We start from the raw sequence: 22,877 nt of genomic DNA on the forward strand, positions 1-22,877 counted from the left end.
GCAGTGGAAAAACTTTTCTCCATGGTGAAAATTGCACTTTGTTTACTGAGCAGATAGATAACTAAGATCGATATCCCTGCATATCATCAGTATCTTTGCTCAGAAGATCGAATGATGGGATAAATTGCAATGCCTGGTTTTTATACTTTATAAAGGATCATACCCACCATTGCTTTAATCCTGGAAAACGTCTATTTCTAAAGAAACGATAACATTCACCATTTTCTCAATCCGAGCAAACACCTATTTTTTAAGAAGGAGTCACATCTACCATTACCTTAATCTGGCCAAACACCTATTTGAAAGAAACGATCACATCCGCCATTATTGCCTTAATACGGGCAAGCGGCTATACAAGTGGCCTTAATCGGCTTATGTATGCTTACGTCTTATGTACGGATTACGTCTTTCCAATTTTATTATCGACCAGTGCGGTGTTATATCCCTCACTAGAAAACAACTATAAAACAACAACATAGCAAAATTATGAAAAATGTCCTGGAGGAACTTCCGGAGGAATTCCTGGAGGAACTTCCTGGAGGAATTCCTAGAGGAACTTCCGGAGGAATTCCTGGAGGAACTTCCGGAGGAATTCCTGGAGGAACTTCCGGAGAAATTCCTGGAGGAACTTCCGGAGGAATTCCTGGAGGAACTTCCGGAGGAATTCCTGGAGGAACTTCCGGAGGAATTCCTGGAGGAACTTCCGGAGGAATTCCTGGAGGAACTTCCGGAGGAATTCCTGGAGGAACTTCCGGAGGAATTCCTGGAGGAACTTCCGGAGGAATTCCTGGAGGAACTTCCGGAGGAATTCCTGGAGGAACTTCCGGAGGAATTCCTGGAGGAACTTCCGGAGGAATTCCTGGAGGAACTTCCGGAGGAATTCTGGAGGAACTTCCGGAGGAATTCCTGGAGGAACTTCCGGAGGAATTCCTGGAGGAACTTCCGGAGGAATTCCTGGAGGAACTTCCGGAGGAATTCCTGGAGGAACTTCCGGAGGAATTCCTCGAGGAACTTCCGGAGGAATTCCTGGAGGAACTTCCGGAGGAATTCCTCGAGGAACTTCCGGAGGAATTCCTGGAGGAACTTCCGGAGGAATTCCTGGAGGAACTTCCGGAGGAATTCCTGGAGGAACTTCCGGAGGAATTCCTGGAGGAACTTCCGGAGGAATTCCTGGAGGAACTTCCGGAGGAATTCCTGGAGGAACTTCGGAGGAATTCCTGGAGGAACTTCCGGAGGAATTCCTGGTGGAACTTCCGGAGGAATTCCTGGAGGAACTTCCGGAGGAATTCCTGGAGGAACTTCCGGAGGAATTCCTGGAGGAACTTCCGGAGGAATTCCTGGAGGAACTTCCGGAGGAATTCCTGGAGGAACTTCCGGAGGAATTCCTGGAGGAACTTCCGAAGGAATTCCTGGAGGAACTTCCGAAGGAATTCCTGGAGGAACTTCCGGAGGAATTCCTGGAGGAACTTCCGGAGGAATTCCTGGAGGAACTTCCGGAGGAATTTCTGGAGGAACTTCCGGAGGAATTCCTGGAGGAACTTCCGGAGGAATTCCTGGAGGAACTTCCGGAGGAATTCCTGGAGGAACTTCCGGAGGAATTCCTGGAGGAACTTCCGGAGGAATTCCTGGAGGAACTTCCGGAGGAATTCCTGGAGGAACTTCCGGAGGAATTCCTGGAGGAACTTCCGGAGGAACTTCCAGAGGAACTTCCGGAGGAACTTCCGGAGGAACTTCCGGAGGAACTTCCGGAGGAACTTCCGGAGGAACTTCCGGAGGAACTTCCGGAGGAACTTCCGGAATATCTTCCTGAGGAACTTCCGGAATAACTTCCTGAGGAACTTCCGGAGGAACTTCCTGAGGAATTCCCGGAGGAACTTTCGGAGGAATTCCCGGAAGAACTTCCGGAGGAATTCCCGGAGGAACTTCCGGAGGAATTCCTGGAGGAATTTAATTTTGGATTCCGTGACGCTTGTCCTTAACGGGAATGGGTTTTGAGATGTATTTTTTCTTATGGTTAGAGTAGGTCGAGGATATGTTCTGATAGATTTAGACTGATGATAGACATTTTTCGGAAGGATGGAAAAACGAAATAGCTACATCCGAGGAAGGGATCACATCCGTCATTCCAGGAAAACGCTCACATAAAAAAATAATTTCAAATCCCTTTACTTGATTTTGATAAACACCTATTTTTGGAGAATGGATCAAATCCAAGATTGTCTCAATCCAGGCAAAAGCATACTTTCACAGAAGGAATCACATCCACCATTGCCTTTCCCGGGACAACGCACGTGATCAAATTCAATATTGTTTCAATCCGCGAAAAAGCCCACTTTCAAAGAGGGAATTACATGTACCATTGCCTTACCCCGGGCCAACGCCCGTAATTAAATTTATCACCATATTCCAAGAAAACGCCAACTTCCAAAGGACGAATCGCATATACTATTGCCGTATTCTGTATAAATTTCTATTTTCATAAAAGTAATCACTTTTAATTTTGAAGAAGAGATCAAATCCCCCATTGCATTTTTGCGGGCAAGAGCTCACTTTTAAGGAAGGGGCTACTTTCACTATTGCCTTAATCCGGACAAACGACTACATTTAAAGGTGAGGAATCACATCCACCATTGGCCTAATCCGGATGACCACCTATATTCTAAAGAAGGGGTTACATCCACCACCGCCTTATGCCGAGCGATCGCTCTTATTTAAAGAAGATATCACATCCACATTTCTTATTATCCGAGCAAGCGCCTACTTTTAAAGAAGGGATAACATCCAGCATTGCCTTAATCCGGACAAACGCCTACTTTTAAAGAAGGGATCATATCCATTATTGCCTTAAACAGGCAAGCGCCTATTTTAAAAGAAATGAAAACAGCCACCATTGCCTAAATCCGGGCGAGCAACTTCTTTCTAAGAAGCGGCTTTAATTCGAGCAAACGCCTAGTTTCAAAAAAGAGGCTGCCTCCACCATTTCCTTAATCCGAGCAAGCGATCCACACTCGGCCAATGCATGCTTTCTTCGAAAGTATTGTGTATTTTATTATGATATATTAACTCATTCATTCATTTCATTTATTAAGTTTACATCTAAACAGATAACACTGAATCAACAATTCGACGCCACAATACACGGTTCGTGACCGCATCTCTTCATCCTCGATTGCGCCCCAGGCTCGCCAAGTCGTTTTGCACCTGGTCTGCCCACCTCGTTCGCTGCGCTCCACGCTGTCTCGTACCTGCCGGATCGGAAGCGAACACCATCTTTGCAGGGTTGCTGTCCGGCATTCTTGCAACATGCCCTGCCTATCGTACCCTTCCGGCTTTAGCTCCCTTCTGGATACTGGGTTCGCCTGGGCAAGCTCATGGTTTATTCTTCGCCGCCACACACCGTCTTCTTGCACACTGCCAAAGATGGTCCTAAGCACCCGTCTCTCGAATACTCCGAGTGCTTGCAAATCCTCCTCGAGCATTGTCCATGTTTCATGTCCATAGAGGACAACCGGTCTTATTAGCATCTTATACATGACACATTTGGTGCTGTAGCGAATCTTTTTCGACCTCAGTTTCTTCTGGAGCCCGTAGTAGGCCCGACTTCCACAGATGATGCGCCTTCGTATTTCACGACTAACGTTGTTGTCAGCCGTTAGCAAGGATCCGAGGTAGACGAATTCCTCGACCACCTCGAAGGTATCCCCGTCTATCGTAACACTGCCTCTCAGGCGGGCCCTGTCGCGCTCGGTTCCGCCCACAAGCATGTACTTTGTCTTTGACGCATTCACCACCAGTCCAACTTTTATTGCTTCACGTTTCAGGCGGGTGTACAGTTCTGTCACCTTTGCAAATATTCAGCCGACAATGTTTATGTCATCCGCGAAGCAAATAAATTGACTGGATCTGTTGAAAATCGTACCCCGGCTGTTACACCCGGCTCTCCGCATGACACCTTCTAGCGCAATGTTGAACAACAGGCACGAAAGTCTATCACCTTGTCTTAGTCCCCGGCGCGATTTGAACGAACTGGAGTATTCGCCCGAAATCTTCACACAGTTTTGCACACCATCCACCGTTGCTTTTATCAGTCTGGTAAGCTTCTTCTGTTCTCGTCCATAATTTTCCATAGCTCTACGCGGTCTATACTGTCGTATACCGCCTTGAAATCAATGAACAGATGATGCGTTGGGACCTGGTATTCACGGCATTTTTGAAGGATTTGCCGTACAGTAAAGATCTGGTCCGTTGTCGAGCGGCCGTCAACGAAGCCGGCTTGATAACTTCTCACGAACTCGTTCACTAATGGTGACAGACGACGGAAGATGATCTGGGATATCACTTTGTAGGCGGCATTAAGGATGGTGATCGCTCGAAAGTTCTCACACTCCAGTTTGTCGCCTTTCTTGTAGATGGGGAATATAACCCCTTCCACTCCTCCGGTAGCTGTTCGGTTTCCCAGATTCTGACTATCAGTTTGTGCAGGCAAGTGGCCAGCTTTTCCGGGCCCATCTTGATGAGCTCAGCTCCGATACCATCCTTACCAGCTGCTTTATTGGTCTTTAGCTGTTGAATGGCATCCTTAACTTCCCTCAAGGTGGGGGCTGGTTGGCTTCCATCGTCCGCTGAACTGACGTAGTCATCTCCTCCGCTGTCTTGACTTTCACTGCCTGTGCTCTCAGCGCCATTCAGATGTTCCTCGTAGTGCTGCTTCCACCTTTCGATCACCACACGTTCGTCCGTCAAGATGCTCCCATCCTTATACCGGCACATTTCGGCTCGCAGCACGAATCCTTTGCGGGATGCGTTGAGTTTCTGGTAGAAGTTGCGTGTTTCTTGAGAACGGCACAGCTGTTCCATCTCCTCGCACTCTGCTTCTTCCAGGCGGCGTTTTTTCTCCTGAAAAGGCGGGTCTGCTGTCTCCGCTTCCGTCTATAACGTTCCACGTTCTGACAGGTACCTTGCTGCAGCGCGACCGCCCGCGCTGCGTCCTTCTCCTCCAGAATCTGTCTGCACTCTTCGTCGAACCAATCGTTCCGTCGACGTCGTCCCATATACCCGACGTTGTTCTTTGACTGTAGTCCTCTAGTCCTCAAGAGGGGCCCCATTAGGGTGGTCGGTATTAGCCATTTTTGACAAATACCAATATTCGGTATTTGGTGGAGTCAATACCGGTAATACCGGTTTTTTGTGAAAATTTCATGTAGGTATTTAAAGAAAACCTTTTGATTTGGAATTTTAGATAAAAAACAATATTTGTTGACAAACTTCAAATGTTAAAATCATTGCTTGTTGAGCTGGGAAAGCAAAACTTAAGTAGATATTACATACTTAGCGACTCATCTCCCAATCCAACTACTGAGACTGCCCTCTCTGGTTCACCCGAAGTTAGACGAATGGTTCCAAGACCGTCAAAAATCAAATACTTGCCCTTAATGCCTTTAGATTCATAGTAGGAGAATTCCTTTCGGATTGCATGCAAGGATCCTGGCGTCATCCTATTTGCCACCAGCAACGCAAGTGTTTGCTCTGCTACAGCTTCTTCACAAATTGTTCTTCAACCGATAAACCAGAAAAATTATCCATAGAGGCATCTTCTTCGTACCGATCGTCAGGAATGGTCGTTGTCTCAGTTTCAACGATCGCATCAGGAATTACTAGACGCTTCAAGATCCTGTCCGCTTGCTTAATTAAAGTAGCTCTACATGCCTCGAAGAAAATGCCAAATTCGTTTCTGTTCAATTGCTTCACGGCAAAATCATTCAAAAAAGCAAAAATATCGGCGTATTTGGATCGTCTCTCTTGGATTCATTCCTTAAAAGCATCGAATAAGTGCAAGTGGCGGAAATTTCTGTGACTTGATTTGATAATTGTTCCAACATAAATATAGAGTGCAGAGCTTACAGAGGAGTGATTCCACAGTAGGGCAGTTCAAATTTCAAAAAAATTCGAAAATTCCAACTCCCATATGTCTATTAGCATCATTTTGGTAATATAGGTGTCCCGGCAAAATTTCAGGCAAATCGGTGACAATTTAGGGGTGGCGCGAAGTCAATTCATGTTTATATGGAAATTTGTATGGGAAAAACTTAAAATTTATTCAAGTCTCCCTACAACTGTCAAATTGTGATGAATTCAAATAAACATCCCCAACCTCCCTTTTTGGAATTAATATAAATGGGACCTCCGGATAACACACTAGTTATGAGTGGATTGAACGGTTCTAATGACAGTGTGAATATGAGATAAATGGCTAAAATGGTGTAACTAGCCTCAACGTAGCAGTGGAAATATAAACCACTGGTTGGGCTCAAATAGATTCCAAAAATGGAGGTTGGGGATGTTTATTTGAATTCATCACAATTTGACAGTTGTAGGGAGACTTGAATTAATTTTGAGTTTTGCCCATACAAATTTCCATATAAACATAAATTGACTTCGCGCCACCCCTAAATGGCCACCGAATTGCTTGAAATTTTGCCAGGACTCCTATATTATCAAAATGATGCTAATAGACATATAGGAGTTGGAATTTTCGAACATTTTTGAAATGTGAACTGCCCTATTCCACAGCAGCTTGAACAGGTTCGAGGGCTTGAATTATTTCACCAACCGCCAATCAATCATCTCTGTAGTTGAATTTGGATTAAAGCTTAAACTCATAGGTCCGTTTGAGCATAGCAGAGATAACATGTTATTCCAACGTGTCTTGGCATCAGCCACTAATTCAAATTATTTTCCGAATTCAGAACGAACATATTTTTGCCGACCAGGTGTTCGCCATTCGCCAAGTACTGCAGAAATGCCGCGAATACAACGTGCCCACACATCATCTATTCATCGACTTCAAAGCCGCATATGATACAATCGATCGGGACCAGCTATGGCAGCTAATGCACGAACACGGTTTTCCGGATAAACTGACACGGTTGATCAAAGCGACGATGGATCGGGTGATGTGCGTAGTTCAAGTTTCAGAGGCATTCTCGAGTCCCTTCGAAACCCGCAGAGGGTTACGGCAAGGTGATGGTCTTTCGTGTTTGCTATTCAACATCGCTTTGGAAGGGGTAATACGAAGAGCAGGGATTAACGCGAGTGGTACAATTCAATAAAAAACAATAAATAAGTCCGTCCAGCTATTTGGTTTCGTCGACGACATAGATATTATGGCACGTAACTTTGAGAGGATGGAGGAAGCCTACATCAGACTGAAGAGGGAAGCTAAGTGGATCGGACTAGTCATCAACACGTCGAAGACGAAGTACATGATAGGAAGAGGTTCAAGAGAAGACAATGTGAGCCACCCACCGCGAGTTTGCATCGGTGGTGACGAAATCGAGGTGGTAGAAGAATTTGTGTACTTGGGCTCACTGGTGACTGCCGAAAATGACACCAGCAGAGAAATTTGGAGACGCATAGTGGTTGGAAATCGTACGTACTTTGGACTCCGCAAGACGCTCCGATCGAATAGAGCTCGCCGCCGTACCAAACTGACAATCTACAAAACGCTAATTAGACGGGTAGTCCTCTATGCACACGAGACCTGGACGATGCTCGTGGAGGACCAACGCGCACTTGGAGTTTTCGAAAGGAAAGTGCTGCGTACCATCTATGGTGGGGTGCAGATGGCGGACGGTACGTGGAGGAGGCGAATGAACCACGAGGCGAATGTTCACACCGCGAAAATCGGACGACTGCGACGGGCCGGGCACGTAGCCAGAATGTCGGACAGTAACCCGGTGAAAATAATTCTCGACAACGATCCGACGGGCACAAGAAGGCGAGGTGCGCAGCGGGCAAGGTGGATCGATCAGGTGGAAGATGACTTGCGGACCCTCCGTAGACTGCGTGGTTGGCGACGTGTAGCCATGGACCGAGTCGAATGGAGAAGACTGTTATATACCGCACAGGCCACTTCGGCCTTAGTCTGAATAAATAATAATAATCATATTTTTGCCGAAAATCGTTTTTCACAGGTAATCTTCGGAAATGAACTACTACGGCTCGTATCTTTTTCATAATTTCATACATTCATTGCGAGGAAATTCTCGACAATGTCAACAATGTGCATTGAAGATAAAAGTCATTCGTAGTTTGACAGATGGCTAAGAGAATAAAGCAATTGATTAATGACGATGTTGGTCGATTTAATTGTTGTATTTTTGCACGATGAGTCTTTCTTTACTGCTTGTAACCGAATATTTGTCTCATCTATGCTGGAATTCCTATTCATATGGGACGGATATGCAATTACAAGCAGTTGAGCTGATAGATGTAGGTGAAAACTATTCGAGATGATTGTACGACAATTCCCCGAAAACCAATTCCCCGAATGCAATTTCCCCGAATTAAATTTCCCCGAATAACAATTCCCCGAACGTAATATTTCACCGAATGTAACAATTCCCCGAATGTAACATTTCCCCGAATGCAACATTTCCCCGAATTGTTTCCACAGTGCAGATAAAACTAAAACTGAAAAAGAAACCTGCGTCGTTTAACATATACCTAGTCACATAATTGGCTTTTGACATAATTTTGAGCGGCAACAAAATTGAGGGTCGCGGGACAATTCACTTAAAAATTATAAAAAAATAAGATGCTGGGTCATTGGGCCGAAGACCAAACCGTCATTAGGCCAAGTGAGAAGTAATAAGTGAGAAATGATTTGTGAGAAGTGAAAAGTGAGACGTGAGAAGTGAGAAGAGCGTAATGAGAAGTGAGAAGAGCATAATGAGAAGTGAGAAATGAGAAGTGAGTAATGAGAAATGAGAAATGAGAAGTGAGAAGTGATAAACGAAATGTGAAAAGTGAGAAGTTAGAAGTGAGAAGTGAGAATTTAGAAGTGAGTAGTGAGCAGTGAGTAGTGAGTAGTGGGAAGTGAGAAGTGAGATATGAGAAGTAAGAAGTGGAAAATGAGAAATGGGAAGGAAGTACATAGTAAGAAGTGAGAAGTGTGGAGTAAGAAGTGAGAAGTGGAAAATATGATGCGAGACGTGTGATGTGAGGAGCAAGAAAGGGTGAAATACGACGGGAGATGTAGGAAGAGAGAATGGAAAAATAAGGAAGGAGGATAGAGATAAAGGAAGAAAATTAATACGTTTTCCGGTATAAGGCGTAGGAAAGGGATAATGTTTTTTTTTAAACGTTTCGCCCGGTATTGGGGGAATACATGTTATAATGCCTTATTAAAATGAACACTTTTGCCCGATATAAGACAAAGAGGGTAGATGCACCCTTCTTCAATTGAACACGTTTGCCTGGAGTAAAGGAAGGAGATAATGCCTTCCTTGAATGATCGCGTCTAAGCAATGTGAGGACAATGTAGGAGATATTGCCTTCTTTAAATGAACACGTCGATGAATTCGATTTTTTTTTTCGGTACATATAATTGATATTTATTGATAGATGCGATCTCATATATTATATCTATTCCGGGCCAACTCGTCTATATAAGAGATACATTTATGATACATTTATGACTACATTTATCATTACCTTATTGCAGGCAATCTCCTACTTCTAGAAAGGTAATTTCATTCTACATTGGCTTATTTCGAACTAACGCCTAACTCTAATGAATAGATCATATCTACCGTTTGCTTATACCAGGTAGATACAAATTTACAAAGAAGGAATAACATTCACTTCTTCATTATCCTGGGGAAACACATACTTCCAAAGTAGATATCAAATTAATCCATTGCGTTATTCCGAGTAGATGCATTATTTTTAAAGAAGAGATCACATTCACCATTGCCTTATTCCGGGCATACGCATTATTTTTTTAAGGATTCATATCCACGATTACAGTAACTTCCTAAGAAAGGATAGACCTTACATAGGACAGAAGTTTGATTTCACAAATTTTTACCATGATGCTTTCAATCGGAATTTCCGTTCGCGATTCTACTCCACCAAAGAAATTCAGCCTTTGTTCGATTATTTTAGAAAAAAAATGAATAGGAAAACACTTTAATCTAATATCTTCATAATCATAATTAATAACAATAAGGAAGATCAAGGACATACAATACTATCGAAAAATTTGATCATGTTCGGCATCTCCAAAGAGACACTCTGGAACAAATATTTGAACGCTTCTCTGTTCGGGCATTTATAGTCGATGACAATTATGCGTTTGCAAAAAATACTTTATTTTCGGGGATTTGTTACATTCGGGGAAATGTTACATTCGGGGAATTGTTACATTCGGGGAAATTGCATTCGGGGAATTGTTACGTTCGGGGAAATTGCATTCGGGAAAATTGCATTCGGGGAATTGGTTTTCGGGGAATTGTCGTACAATCATTCGAGATATTTTACACAGACAGCAAAATTTTGAATACCGATAATATCGGTATTTTCCGTCTCTAATATCGGTATTTTCGGTACTCAAAATTGGCCGGTAATACCGGTTTAGGTACTACCGGTAAGACCACCCTAGGCCCCATCGAGCTCACCCTCTTCCGGCAACGCTGCCTCGAGATACTGCGCGTATGCAGTTGCTTCAGTCGCTCTAGGTCGTACCGCGGCGGTCGTCGGTACCGAACATTGTTGATGACGGATAGTTTTGGGCGTAATTTAACCATCTCCAGTGGTCAGAGTCGATGTTAGCGCCACGATATATCCTGACGTCAATAATGTCGGAGAAGTGCCGTCTATCAATCAGAACGTGGTCGATTTGTGATTCTGTCTGCAGTGGTGATCTCCAGGTGTACCGATACGGGAGGCTGTGTTGGAAGTAGGTGCTGCGTATGGCAATATTCTTGGAGGCGGCGAAATCTATTAGTGCTAGGCCGTTTTCGTTCGTCAGCCGGTGAGCGCTGAACTTCCCAATAGTCGGTCTAAACTCCTCCTCTTGGCCAACCTGAGCGTTCAAATCTCCTATGATGATTTTGACGTCGTGGCTTGGGCAGCTCACGTTCCAGCTGCGCGTAGAATGCGTCCTTATCATCAAAGGGTGGAATCAAATGGAATTAAATTAATCGTCAAGGGGTGGAATTATGACAAGTACCATCTCAGTGCTAATGGCGTAAGCCCCCCATCGCATCAAGATCACATGAACGGGGTTCAGTCAAACCGCTCCAAGCGGCTTTTTAACTGACTTGTGATATTTTGTTCGCCAAAGGTAAACGGCAATCATTTCATATGAATCCCTGTGTACAATTGTTGTAGGATCCACAGTTATGGAGTTGTGGGATATCCGATGCGGTTTGTGATTAATTAAATCTGTTAAACTGTACTGAAAAATGAGCAATATTATAACGCTTGGTGCGATTACTGAGAATATCAGAACGAATTAACCAACTGTTGAATATCAGATTCAATATCATTTTGTTGCCGAGCAAGTTTATTTGCATTGAACAAATATAATATCTCCCTTGGGTTCCGTCTGTGATACTCTTCAAACAAAACGTTGTGCAATGTCTTATCTACACATATGCTCCTATCACGTATATTTCCATGTTTCTTGTTTATCATCAAAACAAGAGAACACAACTCGACTTGTGACTGATAAAAGTGCTACCCTGAGTATGAATTCAAATAAAATATAGAATAAACAGCTCTGATTTACTCAGCTATTGCGATACTGCCAATGCCTGCCCTACATAATTTTCCAACCGAATGTAATTAAACTCAAAAGCTATCAATAATAGAGTAATTTCTTTTGTTGATTGCAATTAAGGTAGCCTAGCCGGTAGAGACACGGCATTACAAAACCTAAGGTGACGGGTATGATTCTCGGTCAGGTGGAGAGCTTTCAACTAATTACTGTTTAAGTTCATTTAGAACACGAAGTTGAGAGTTGTTAATACGCAAAAATCCTTATTTGAAGAAGAAGAAGAAGAAGTAAATTGCAATTTGTTGGGTTTGGCAAAGTAAATTGACACAATGCGAAATTGCAAAGTGTCCAGCCGGACAAACACTCGACTGGCATCTATAAAAAGTACATCCTTTACAGTGAGTTTCTAAATATTATGAGGAAAAGACACATAATTGTCATTTTTCTTTAACATTGATGATCATTTTATTAGTTTCACAGCGAGGTTCCAAACACATGATAATCTAAGTGAAAATATCAAAAATTGAAATACAACTGAATGACGATCGGTTCATACCTTTTGTGACTATTGATATGGTTTGCTCTATTGGTCTACATATTATATCTAAGCTGCTAAAAACGCTCGTTTCGTTATCGTCGATAGAATGCCTCTGTCCTACCAACACATTCGTTTGACACCTTCGTTATTCGTCGGTTGTTGGTCCGGTTGTTGTTGTTGCCCCTCCACCTCACCATTGTGGGAATACTATTGCTTGAGTTTGGCCCTGAACAGCCCTGCCAGCGTCTCCGCACCAGTTTGATTGATGTCCTGCAAAACACAATTGGAAATCCATTCATAATTGCTTCCCCGGCATAGCACCCGCCCGACCCGCACCTTATAACCGTGTGGCTCCAGCTCCTCCTTGCACTTGGCCATCCACGCTCGCACCCGCGGATACGGGTGCAGGTCGAACTCGAACGCCTCTATCTGGGAAACGGTCACGCACAGCGTCAAATCCGCTATCGTGAAATGGTTCGCCGCCGCCCATTGGTACTGTTTGAGCATCGAGTCGAACCACCCCAGCGCCTCCGCCAGTTTGGCCTTCTTGGTCTGGTCCAGGTGGGCGCCCATCATGATGGTGGGGAACTGCGAAAGCAACACGAAGGTAGACAGATATTATCCAATCGTAGGCGGAGAAATCTAATGAAGGAAAAATAAATGAAATGACGTGGAAAACGACTCACATAGTAGTCCACGACGCGCTGGTAGAGGGTGCCCAGGTCAAAGTGCAGCCGCTGGTCCACTACGGCACGCGAGCGGAAATCTTTCGGATAGAGGCTTTCGTCCTTGCCGTATGCCGAGACCAGGTAGGAAAGAATGACGCGGCTGCGGATGGGTGGGGTAACAGCATGTAAGACACATAAAGCAATACGGAACGTTAACTCAGCTATGTATGAAACACAAAGGGTTTAGATCGATGATGGCGTTGTGATCGATGAACAGAATGATTTAAAATAAACATAAAACAAAGGTATTGTCGCGAAATTGTTGATCGATGTCACGTGAATTGAGCGTGGATTTGATGTATTGGAACTTGTTGGACACGCAAATGAAGGCGACGTTGGTTTTATGTACATCCACTTGTAAAGCAGCCGTGTTTTGTTTTGGATTACTACATTCTCCAATGAGCTCGTTAGTCACGTGAACTGCCGCTTTGCCCCCGTAGGGAATAATTCCCAGCCTAGGTCTAGGGCACTGTTGATACGCGTGGTTTGAAAGAAAAAGGAAAAGACGATAACCTCGTGTAGGGTGATAATCAGCGTAATTTGTAAACCAAGCGCGTCGGGAGTTTAAGTGTTTTGTTTTGCCCTTCTTTCCACACTGTTTTGGTTTCACTTTTATTACAATGTTGGGTTACGGAAACAGCGAACCGGCATGGAATGGAAGTTTGTTTGCGATAATACGGATTTTCGGGAAACAAACATAAACGAATTAGTTCAAGTGGTTGGTGATGTAACAGGAATCAAATATTTCTGAAAGGACATTCCTGGCAGTTTCCTTCCCCACTCGAGGCAACCAATTGTTTTCATGTCACCCCGTAAATCTATATATGTATATACCACGATTTCACTCCGATAAAATTCTATTTTTGTTTCAGTGGAGTATATAACGTCAAATAGGATTACTAGCAACACTTTTTATTCCCAAATTCATTGTACTAATGGGGTCGTGAATAATACGTCGAGCATCTAACTTCATCGAAATAGTGATTGGATTGATTCGTAGCAAAAAAAAACCTTCTGAAAGCTACCTCACATGGTGAAATTGCAATTGTAACACACGCTGAGACTTCAAGTTCATCGCTAAATAGTTCACATGTTTTCAGCAATAGTTTTTAAATACGAATATTTCGTGAAACAAATAAGGAAACATCAATAAACATTAGACCTCTTCATGTTTTCAAAAAGTATCAAAAATTCAATCGGTCAGCCCAGCATCACAATTCTTATGCTAAAATAAGTCTCCTGTCAAATTTTCAGCTAATTCGGATAAAATTTCGAGGTGCCTCAAGTCGATTTAGTGTTTTTGGGCTATTTTCAATTTTGGAAAAAATCTAACAAGAGATATAAACGTCGAAAACTATCGCAACAATCTCTATATGGAAGCTTTTGGTGTGCTCTACAAGTTCTGTGAACATTGCCGTTCGTTTCGTTCACGTTTTGTCCATGTTAAAGTGATTTTCAAGCTTTTAAGTGCATTAAAATACTGTTTCCTCCAAAAGTCGTTGTTCTACAAAATTCTTGAGTTTATGACAAATGATTGTTAATTTATTATATTATTATTCCTCTTTCTTCCCTGATTTGAGTAATATAATTGCCCATGTGCGACTTACCGTTAAATTCTTAAAAATCAGAAGCTGAACATTTGTAATAAATTTGCACGTTAGGATTTTTTCAGACAAGTTATTTGAACAAAACATAAATTAAATCATATGATATTTGATGCTTACAATAAACGACTTCAAATTTTGTTAAATTCATCATATGTCTGCATGCTTTTAACATTGAGTGCATTGTAGTAACAAGTGAAATCGAAGCTTCTTTGTTTGAACAACTTGTTTGAAGAAATCTCAGCGTGCAAATTTATGACAAATGTTCAGCTTCTGATTTTTAAGAATTTAACGGTAAATCGCACGTGGGCAATTATATTACTCAAATTTCCAGGGAAAAAAGAGGAATAATAATATAATAAATTAACAATCATTTGTCATAGACTCAAGAATTTTGTAGAACAACGACTTTTGGGGGAAACAGTATTTTAATGCACTTAAAAGCTTGAAAATCACTTTAACATGGACAAAACGTGAACGAAACGAACGGCAATGTTTACAGGACTTGTAGAGCACACCAAAAGCTTCCATATAGAGGATGTTGCGATAGTTTTCGACGTTTATATCTCTTGTTAGATTTTTTCCAAAATTCAAAATAGCCCAAAAACACTAAATCGACTTGAGGCACCTCGAAATTTTATCCGAATTAGCTGAAAATTTGACAGGAGACTTATTTTAGCATAAAAATTGTGATTTTTGGCTGACTGGTTGAATTTTTTAAACTTTTTGAAAACATGAAGAGCTCTAATAAACATTTACATTCTGGGTGAAAAATATCCCGAAAGTAGGCAATCACCTGTGATGAACTACAAAAAGCTACAGTCCTGACGCAAGTCACCCAACACGGGTAGTCGAGAAAGTTCATACATTTTTTTGAAGTTTATTGTTTGAATTATAATATACAACATGTATTTTTAAACGCTCCCGGCTGCCTAGCCTCTTGAAAGAAAGCTTCCAAGCCTCTTGAAAGGAGGCTTCCTCGACCTTTCGACCCTTCAACCTTTTGTCCTTTCGACCTTTTGACCTTCGACCTTTTGTCTTTCGAACTTTTGACCTTTGGCCTAGTGACTCAGAATTTTTGTTTCGACCGTTTGTCCTTTCGACCATTTGATCTTCCACCTTTAGACCCCTCGACCTTTTGTCCTAAGACCTTTTGTCCTATCGACCTTTTGTCCTTTCGACCTTTTGTCCTTTCGACCATTCGACCTTCAACCATCTGTCCTTCGACCTATTGACTGAGATTTTTTATTTCGACCTTTTGTCCCTTCAACCTTTTGACCCTTCGACATTTTGACCCTTTGTCCTTTCGACCTTTTTACCTTCGACCTTTTTTCCTTCAACCTGGAAGGAGGCTTCCGAGCCTCTTGAAAGGAGGCTTCCGAGCCTCTTGAAAGGCGGCTTTCCGAGCCTCTTGAAAGGAGGCTTACCGAGCCTCTTGAAAGGAGGCTTACCGAGCCTCTTGAAAGGAGGCTTACCGAGCCTCTTGAAAGGAGGCTTACCGAGCCTCTTGAAAGGAGGCTTACCGAGCCTCTTGAAAGGAGGCTTACCGAGCCTCTTGAAAGGAGGCTTACCGAGCCTCTTGAAAGGAGGCACCGAGCCTCTTGAAGGAGGCTTACCGAGGCCCTCTTGAAAGGAGGCTTACTGAGGCCTCTTGAAAGGAGGCTTACTGGAGCCTCTTGAAAGGAGGCTTACCAGGCCCTCTTGAAAGGAGGCTTACCGAGCCTCTTGAAAGGAGGCTTACCGAGCCTCTTGAAAGGAGGCTTACTGAGCTCTTGAAAGGAGGCTTACTGAGCCTCTTGAAAGGAGGCACCGGAGCCTCTTGAAAGGAGGCTACTGAGCCTCTTGAAAGGAGGCTTGCAGGCCTCTTGAAAGGAGGCTTACTGAGCCTCTTGAAAGGAGGCTTACTGAGCCTCTTGAAAGGAGGCTTGCAGAGCCTCTTGAAAGGAGGCTTACTGAGCCTCTTGAAAGGAGGCTTACTGAGCCTCTTGAAGGGAGGCTTACTGAGGCCTCTTGAAAGGAGGCTTACTGAGCCTCTTGAAAGGAGGCCTGAGCCTCTTGAAAGGAGGCTTGACTGAGCCTCTTGAAAGGAGGCTTACTGAGCCTCTTGAAAGGAGGCTTACTGAGCCTCTTGAAAGGAGGCTTACTGAGCCTCTTGAAAGGAGGCACTGAGCCTCTTGAAGGAGGCTTGCAGGCCCTCTTGAAAGGAGGCTTACTGAGCCTCTTGAAAGGAGGCTACTGAGCCTCTTGAAAGGAGGCTTACTGAGCCTCTTGAAAGGAGGCTTACTGAGCCTCTTGAAAGGAGGCTTACTGAGGCCTCTTGAAAGGAGGCTTCCGAGCCTCTTGAAAGGAGGCTTACCGAGCCTCTTGAAAGGAGGCTTACCGAGCCTCTTGAAAGGAGGCTTACCGAGCCTCTTGAAAGGAGGCTTACCGAGCCTCTTGAAAGGAGGCTTACCGAGCCTCTTGAAAGGAGGCTTACCGAACCTCTCGATAGGCGCCGTACCGAGCCTCTTGAAAGGAGGCTCACCGCGCCTCTTGAAAGGAGGCTCACCGAGCCTCTTGAAAGGAGGCTCACCGAGCCTCTTGAAAGGAGGCTCACCGAGCCTCTTGAAAGGAGGCTCACCGAGCCTCTTGAAAGGAGGCTTGCCGAGCCTCTTGAAAGGAGGCTTACTGAGCTCTTGAAAGGGAGCTTACCGGAGCCTCTTGAAAGGAGGCTTACCGAGCCTCTTGAAAGGAGGCTTACCGAGCCTCTTGAAAGGAGGCTTACCGAGCCTCTTGAAAGGAGGCTTACCGAGCCTCTTGAAAGGAGGCTTACCGAGCCTCTTGAAAGGAGGCTTACCGAGCCTCTTGAAAGGAGGCTTACCGAGCCTCTTGAAAGGAGGCTTACCGAGCCTCTTGAAAGGAGGCTTACCGAGCCCCTTGAAAGGGAGGAGGCTTACTGAGCCTCTTGAAAGGAGGCTTACTGAGCCTCTTGAAAGGGAGGCCACTGAGCCTCTTGAAAGGAGGCTTACTGAGCCTCTTGAAAGGAGGCTTACTGAGCCCTCTTGAAAGGAGGCTTTCACTGAGCCTCTTGAAAGGAGGCTTGCCGAGCCTCTTGAAAGGAGGCTTACTGAGCCTCTTGAAAGGAGGCTTACTGCCTCTTGAAAGGAGGCTTACTGCTGCAGGCCTCTTGAAAGGAGGCTTACTGAGCCTCTTGAAAGGGGAGGCTTACTGAGCCTCTTGAAGGGAGGCTTACCGAGCCTCTTGAAAGGAGGCTTGCAGGCCTCTTGAAAGGAGGCTTACTGGAGGCCTCTTGAAAGGAGGCTTACTGAGCCTCTTGAAAGGAGGCTTACTGAGCCTCTTGAAAGGAGGCTTACTGAGCCTCTTGAAAGGAGGCTTACTGAGCCTCTTGAAAGGAGGCTTACTGAGCCTCTTGAAAGGGAGGCTTGCCAGGCCTCTTGAAAGGAGGCTTGCAGGCCTCTTGAAAGGAGGCTTACTGAGCCTCTTGAAAGGAGGCTTGAGCCTCTTGAAAGGAGGCTTCTGAGCCTCTTGAAGGAGGCTCTGAGCCTCTTGAAAGGAGGCGGCCTCTTGAAAGGAGGCTTGAGCCTCTTGAAAGGAGGCTTCTGAGCCTCTTGAAGGAGGCACCGGGCCCTCTTGAAAGGAGCTTGAGCCTCTTGAAAGGAGGCTTGAGCCTCTTGAAGGAGGCTTGAGCTCTTGAAGGAGGAGCCTCTTGGGAGGTTCCAGGCCTCTTGAAAGGAGGCTTCCGAGCCTCTTGAAAGGAGGCTTGAGCCTCTTGAAGGAGGCTTGAGCCTCTTGAAAGGAGGCTTCCAAGCCTCTTGAAAGGATGCTTTCCAGCCTCTTGAAAGGAGGCACCGGGCCTCTTGAAAGGAGGCTTCAGGCCTCTTGAAAGGAGGCTTCGAGCCTCTTGAAGGAGGCTTTCCAGGCCTCTTGAAAGGAGGCCTGGAGCCTCTTGAAGGAGGCTTCCAGGCCTCTTGAAAGGAGGCTTTCCGAGCCTCTTGAAGGAGGCTTTCCAGGCCTCTTGAAAGGAGGCTTCCTGAGCCTCTTGAAAGGAGGCTTGAGCCTCTTGAAAGGAGGCTGAGCCTCTTGAAAGGAGGCTTCCAGGCCTCTTGAAAGGAGGCTTGAGGCCTCTTGAAAGGAGGCTTGAGCCTCTTGAAAGGAGGCTTTCCTGAGCTCTTGAAAGGAGGCTTTCCTGAGCCTCTTGAAAGGAGGCAGGCCTTGAAAGGAGGCTTCTGAGCCTCTTGAAAGGAGGCTTTCTCGAGCCTCTTGAAAGGAGGCCTTCTGAGCCTTCTTGAAAGGAGGCTTTCCTCCAGGCCTCTTGAAAGGAGGCTTCTGAGCTCTCTTGAAAGGAGGCTTTCTGAGCCTCTTGAAAGGAGGCTTTCCAGGAGCCTCTTGAAAGGAGGCTTCTGAGCCTCTTGAAAGGAGGCTTTCCTAGCCTCTTGAAAGGAGGCTTTCCCAGCCTCTTGAAAGGAGGCTTTCCCAGCCTCTTGAAAGGAGGCTTTCCCAGCCTCTTGAAAGGAGGCTCTCGAGCTCTCTGGAAAGGAGGCCCCAGCTCTCAAGGAAAAGGAGGGCCTCTTGAAAGGGAGGCTTCCAGGCCTCTTGAAAGGAGGCTTCCAGCCTCTTGAAAGGAGGCTTTCCCAGCCTCTTGAAAGGAGGCTCAGGCCTCTTGAAAGGAGGCTTCCAGGCCTCTTGAAAGGAGGCTTCCAGGCCTCTTGAAAGGAGGCTTCTGAGCCTCTTGAAAGGAGGCTCTGAGCTTGAAAGGAGGCTTCTGAGCCTCTTGAAAGGAGGCTTCTGAGCCTCTTGAAAGGAGGCTTCTGAGCCTTCTTGAAAGGAGGCTTCTGAGCTCTTGAAAGGAGGCTCTGAGCCTCTTGAAAGGGAGGCTTCTGAGCCTCTTGAAAGGAGGCTTCCGAGCCTCTTGAAAGGAGGCTTCCTGAGCCTCTTGAAGGAGGCTTCCAGCCTCTTGAAAGGAGGCTTCCAGGCCTCTTGAAAGGAGGCTTCTGAGCTCTTGAAAGGAGGCTTCCAGGCCTCTTGAAAGGAGGCTTCTGAGCCTCTTGAAAGGAGGCTTCTGAGCCTCTTGAAAGAAGGCTTGAGCCTCATGAAAGGAGGCTTCCAGGCCTCTTGGATGGAGGCTGGGCCTCTTGAAAGGAGGCTTCCAGGCCTCTTGAAAGGAGGCTTGAGCCTCTTGAAAGAAGGCTTCTGAGCCTCTTGAAAGGAGGCTTCCAGGCCTCTTGAAAGGAGGCTTCCAGGCCTCTTGAAAGGAGGCTTCCAGGCCTCTTGAAAGGAGGCTTGAGCCTCTTGAAAGGAGGCTGAGCCTCTTGAAAGGAGGCTTCCTGAGCCTCTTGAAAGGAGGCTTCTGAGCCTCTTGAAAGGAGGCTTCTGAGCTCTTGAAAGGAGGCTGGAGCCTCTTGAAAGGAGGCTTCTGAGCCTCTTGAAAGGAGGCTTCCAGGCCTCTTGAAAGGAGGCTTCTGAGCCTCTTGAAAGGAGGCTTCCTGAGCCTCTTGAAAGGGAGGCTCTGAGCCTCTTGAAAGGAGGCTCTGAGCCTCTTGAAAGGAGGCTTCCAGGCCTCTTGAAAGGAGGCTTCGAGCCTCTTGAAAGGAGGCCTGAGCCTCTTGAAAGGAGGCTTCCTGGAGCCTCTTGAAAGGAGGCTTCTGAGCCTCTTGAAAGGAGGCTTCGAGCTCTTGAAAGGAGGCTTCTGAGCCTCTTGAAAGGAGGCTCTGAGCCTCTTGAAAGGAGGCTCTGAGCCTCTTGAAAGGAGGCTTCCTGAGCCTCTTGAAAGGAGGCCTGAGCCTCTTGAAAGGAGGCTTCCTGAGCCTCTTGAAAGGAGGCTTCCAGCCTCTTGAAAGGAGGCTGAGGCCTCTTGAAAGGAGGCTGGAGCCTCTTGAAGGAGGCTTCCAGGCCTCTTGAAAGGAGGCTTCTGAGCCTCTTGAAAGGAGGCTTCCGAGCCTCTTGAAAGGAGGCTCTGAGCCTCTTGAAAGGAGGCTCTGAGCCTCTTGAAAGGAGGCTTCCTGAGCCTCTTGAAAGGAGGCTTCTGAGCCTCTTGAAAGGGAGGCCTGAGCCTCTTGAAAGGAGGCTTCCGAGCCTCTTGAAAGGAGGCTTGAGCCTCTTGAAAGGAGGCCTGAGCCTCTTGAAAGGAGGCTTCTGAGCCTCTTGAAAGGAGGCTTCCTGAGCCTCTTGAAGGAGGCTTGAGCCTCTTGAAAGGAGGCTTCCTGAGCCTCTTGAAAGGAGGCTTCTGAGCTCTTGAAAGGAGGCTTCTGAGCCTTGAAAGGGAGGCTTGAGCCTTTTGAAAGGAGGCTCTTGAGCCTCTTGGAAAGGAGGCTTCTGAGCCTCTTGAAAGGAGAGGCTTCTGAGCTCTTGAAAGGAGGCTTCTGAGCCTCTTGAAGGAGGCTGGGGCCTCTTGAAAGGAGGCTTCCTGAGCCTCTTGAAAGGAGGCTTCTGAGGCCTCTTGAAAGGAGGCTTCTGAGCCTCTTGAAAGGAGGCTTCCTGGAGCCTCTTGAAGGAGGCCTGAGCCTCTTGAAAGGAGGCTTGAGGCCTCTTGAAAGGAGGCTTCCAGCCTCTTGAAAGGAGGCTTCCGAGCCTCTTGAAAGGAGGCTTCCAGGCCTCTTGAAAGGAGGCTTCCAGGCCTCTTGAAAGGAGGCCTGAGCCTCTTGAAGGGAGGCTTCCAGCCTCTTGAAAGGAGGCTTCCTGAGCCTCTTGAAAGGAGGCTTCTGAGCCTCTTGAAAGGAGGCTTCCAGGCCTCTTGAAAGGAGGCTTCCGAGCCTCTTGAAGGAGGCTTCCTGAGCCTCTCTTGAAAGGAGGCTTCCGAGCCTCTTGAAAGGAGGCTCTGAGCCTCTTGAAAGGAGGCTTCCTGAGCCTCTTGAAAGGAGGCTTCCAGCTCTTGGAAAGGAGGCCTGAGCTGAGCCTCTTGAAAGGAGGCTTCTGAGCTCTCTTGAAAGGAGGCTTCTGAGCCTCTTGAAAGGAGGCTTCGAGCCTCTTGAAGGAGGCTTCCAGGCCTCTTGAAAGGAGGCTTCCAGGCCTCTTGAAAGGAGGCCTGAGCCTCTTGAAAGGAGGCTTCTGAGCCTCTTGAAAGGAGGCTGAGCCTCTTGAAAGGAGGCTTCTGAGCCTCTTGAAAGGAGGCTCTGAGCCTCTTGAAAGGAGGCTTCGGAGCCTCTTGAAAGGAGGCTTGAGGCCTCTTGAAAGGAGGCTTCGAGCCTCTTGAAAGGAGGCTTCCAGGCCTCTTGAAAGGAGGCTGAGCCTCTTGAAGGAGGCTTCCAGGCCTCTTGAAAGGAGGCTCTGGGCCTCTTGAAAGGAGGCTTCCAGGCCTCTTGAAGGAGGCTCTGAGCCTCTTGAAAGGAGGCTTCCAGGCCTCTTGAAGGAGGCTGAGCCTCTTGAAAGGAGGCTTCCGAGCCTCTTGAAAGGAGGCTTCCAGGCCTCTTGAAAGGAGGCTTCCGAGCCTCTTGAAAGGAGGCTTCCGAGCCTCTTGAAAGGAGGCTTGAGCCTCTTGAAGGAGGCTCTGAGCCTCTTGAAAGGAGGCCTCTGAGCCTCTTGAAAGGAGGCTTCCTGAGCCTCTTGAAAGGAGGCTTCCGAGGCCTCTTGAAAGGAGGCTTCGAGGCCTCTTGAAAGGAGGCTGAGCCTCTTGAAAGGAGGCTTCTGAGCCTCTTGAAAGGAGGCTTCCTGAGCCTCTTGAAAGGAGGCTCTGAGCCTCTTGAAAGGAGGCCTGAGCCTCTTGAAGGAGGCTCTGAGCCTCTTGAAGGGAGGCTTCCTGAGCCTCTTGAAGGAGGCTCTGAGCCTCTTGAAAGGAGGCCTGAGCCTCTTGAAAGGAGGCTTCCTGGAGCCTCTGAAAGGAGGCTCTGAGCCTCTTGAAGGAGGCTTGAGCCTCTTGAAAGGAGGCTTCCTGAGCCTCTTGAAAGGAGGCTTCCTGGAGCCTCTTGGAAGGAGGCTTCCCTGAGCCTCTTGAAAGGAGGCTTCCAGAGCCTCTTGAAGGAGGCTTCAGAGCCTCTTGAAAGGAGGCTTCCAGGCCTCTTGAAAGGAGGCTTCTGAGCCTCTTGAAAGGAGGCTTCCAGGCCTCTTGAAAGGAGGCTTCCAAGCCTCTTGAAAGGAGGCTTCCAGGCCTCTTGAAGGAGGCTTCTGAGCCTCTTGAAAGGAGGCTTCCTGAGCCTCTTGAAAGGAGGCTTGAGCCTCTTGGAAGGAGGCTCTGAGCCTCTTGAAAGGAGGCTTCTGAGCCTCTTGAAAGGAGGCCCTGAGCCTCTTGAAAGGAGGCTCTGAGCCTCTTGAAGGAGGCTGGGCCTCTTGAAAGGAGGCTTGAGCCTCTTGAAAGGAGGCTTCTGAGCCTCTTGAAAGGAGGCTCGGGCCTCTTGAAAGGAGGCTTCCGAGCCTCTTGAAAGGAGGCTTGAGCCTCTTGAAGGAGGCTCTGAGCCTCTTGAAAGGAGGCTCTGAGCCTCTTGAAAGGAGGCTTCTGAGCCTCTTGAAAGGAG

The 22,877-nt window shown here is 46.4% G+C and overlaps 1 protein-coding gene across 1 annotated transcript in view; it reads right to left on the bottom strand.

The window, feature by feature from the left end:
- Positions 1 to 22,877, bottom strand: part of LOC134205952 (uncharacterized) — a 58,036-nt gene that overhangs the window by 33,220 nt on the left and 1,939 nt on the right. Inside the window, exons 2-4 of the mRNA XM_062681654.1 lie at positions 12,788 to 12,929; positions 12,438 to 12,689; positions 12,310 to 12,371 (exon numbers count right to left, since the gene is read on the bottom strand). Of these exons, the coding sequence (XP_062537638.1) occupies positions 12,310 to 12,371; positions 12,438 to 12,689; positions 12,788 to 12,929 (456 nt within the window). The remainder of the gene's footprint in view (positions 1 to 12,309; positions 12,372 to 12,437; positions 12,690 to 12,787; positions 12,930 to 22,877) is intronic.

Source organism: Armigeres subalbatus, chromosome 1 (genome assembly GCF_024139115.2).
Source record: "Armigeres subalbatus isolate Guangzhou_Male chromosome 1, GZ_Asu_2, whole genome shotgun sequence".
Taxonomy (NCBI): Eukaryota; Metazoa; Arthropoda; class Insecta; order Diptera; family Culicidae; genus Armigeres; species Armigeres subalbatus.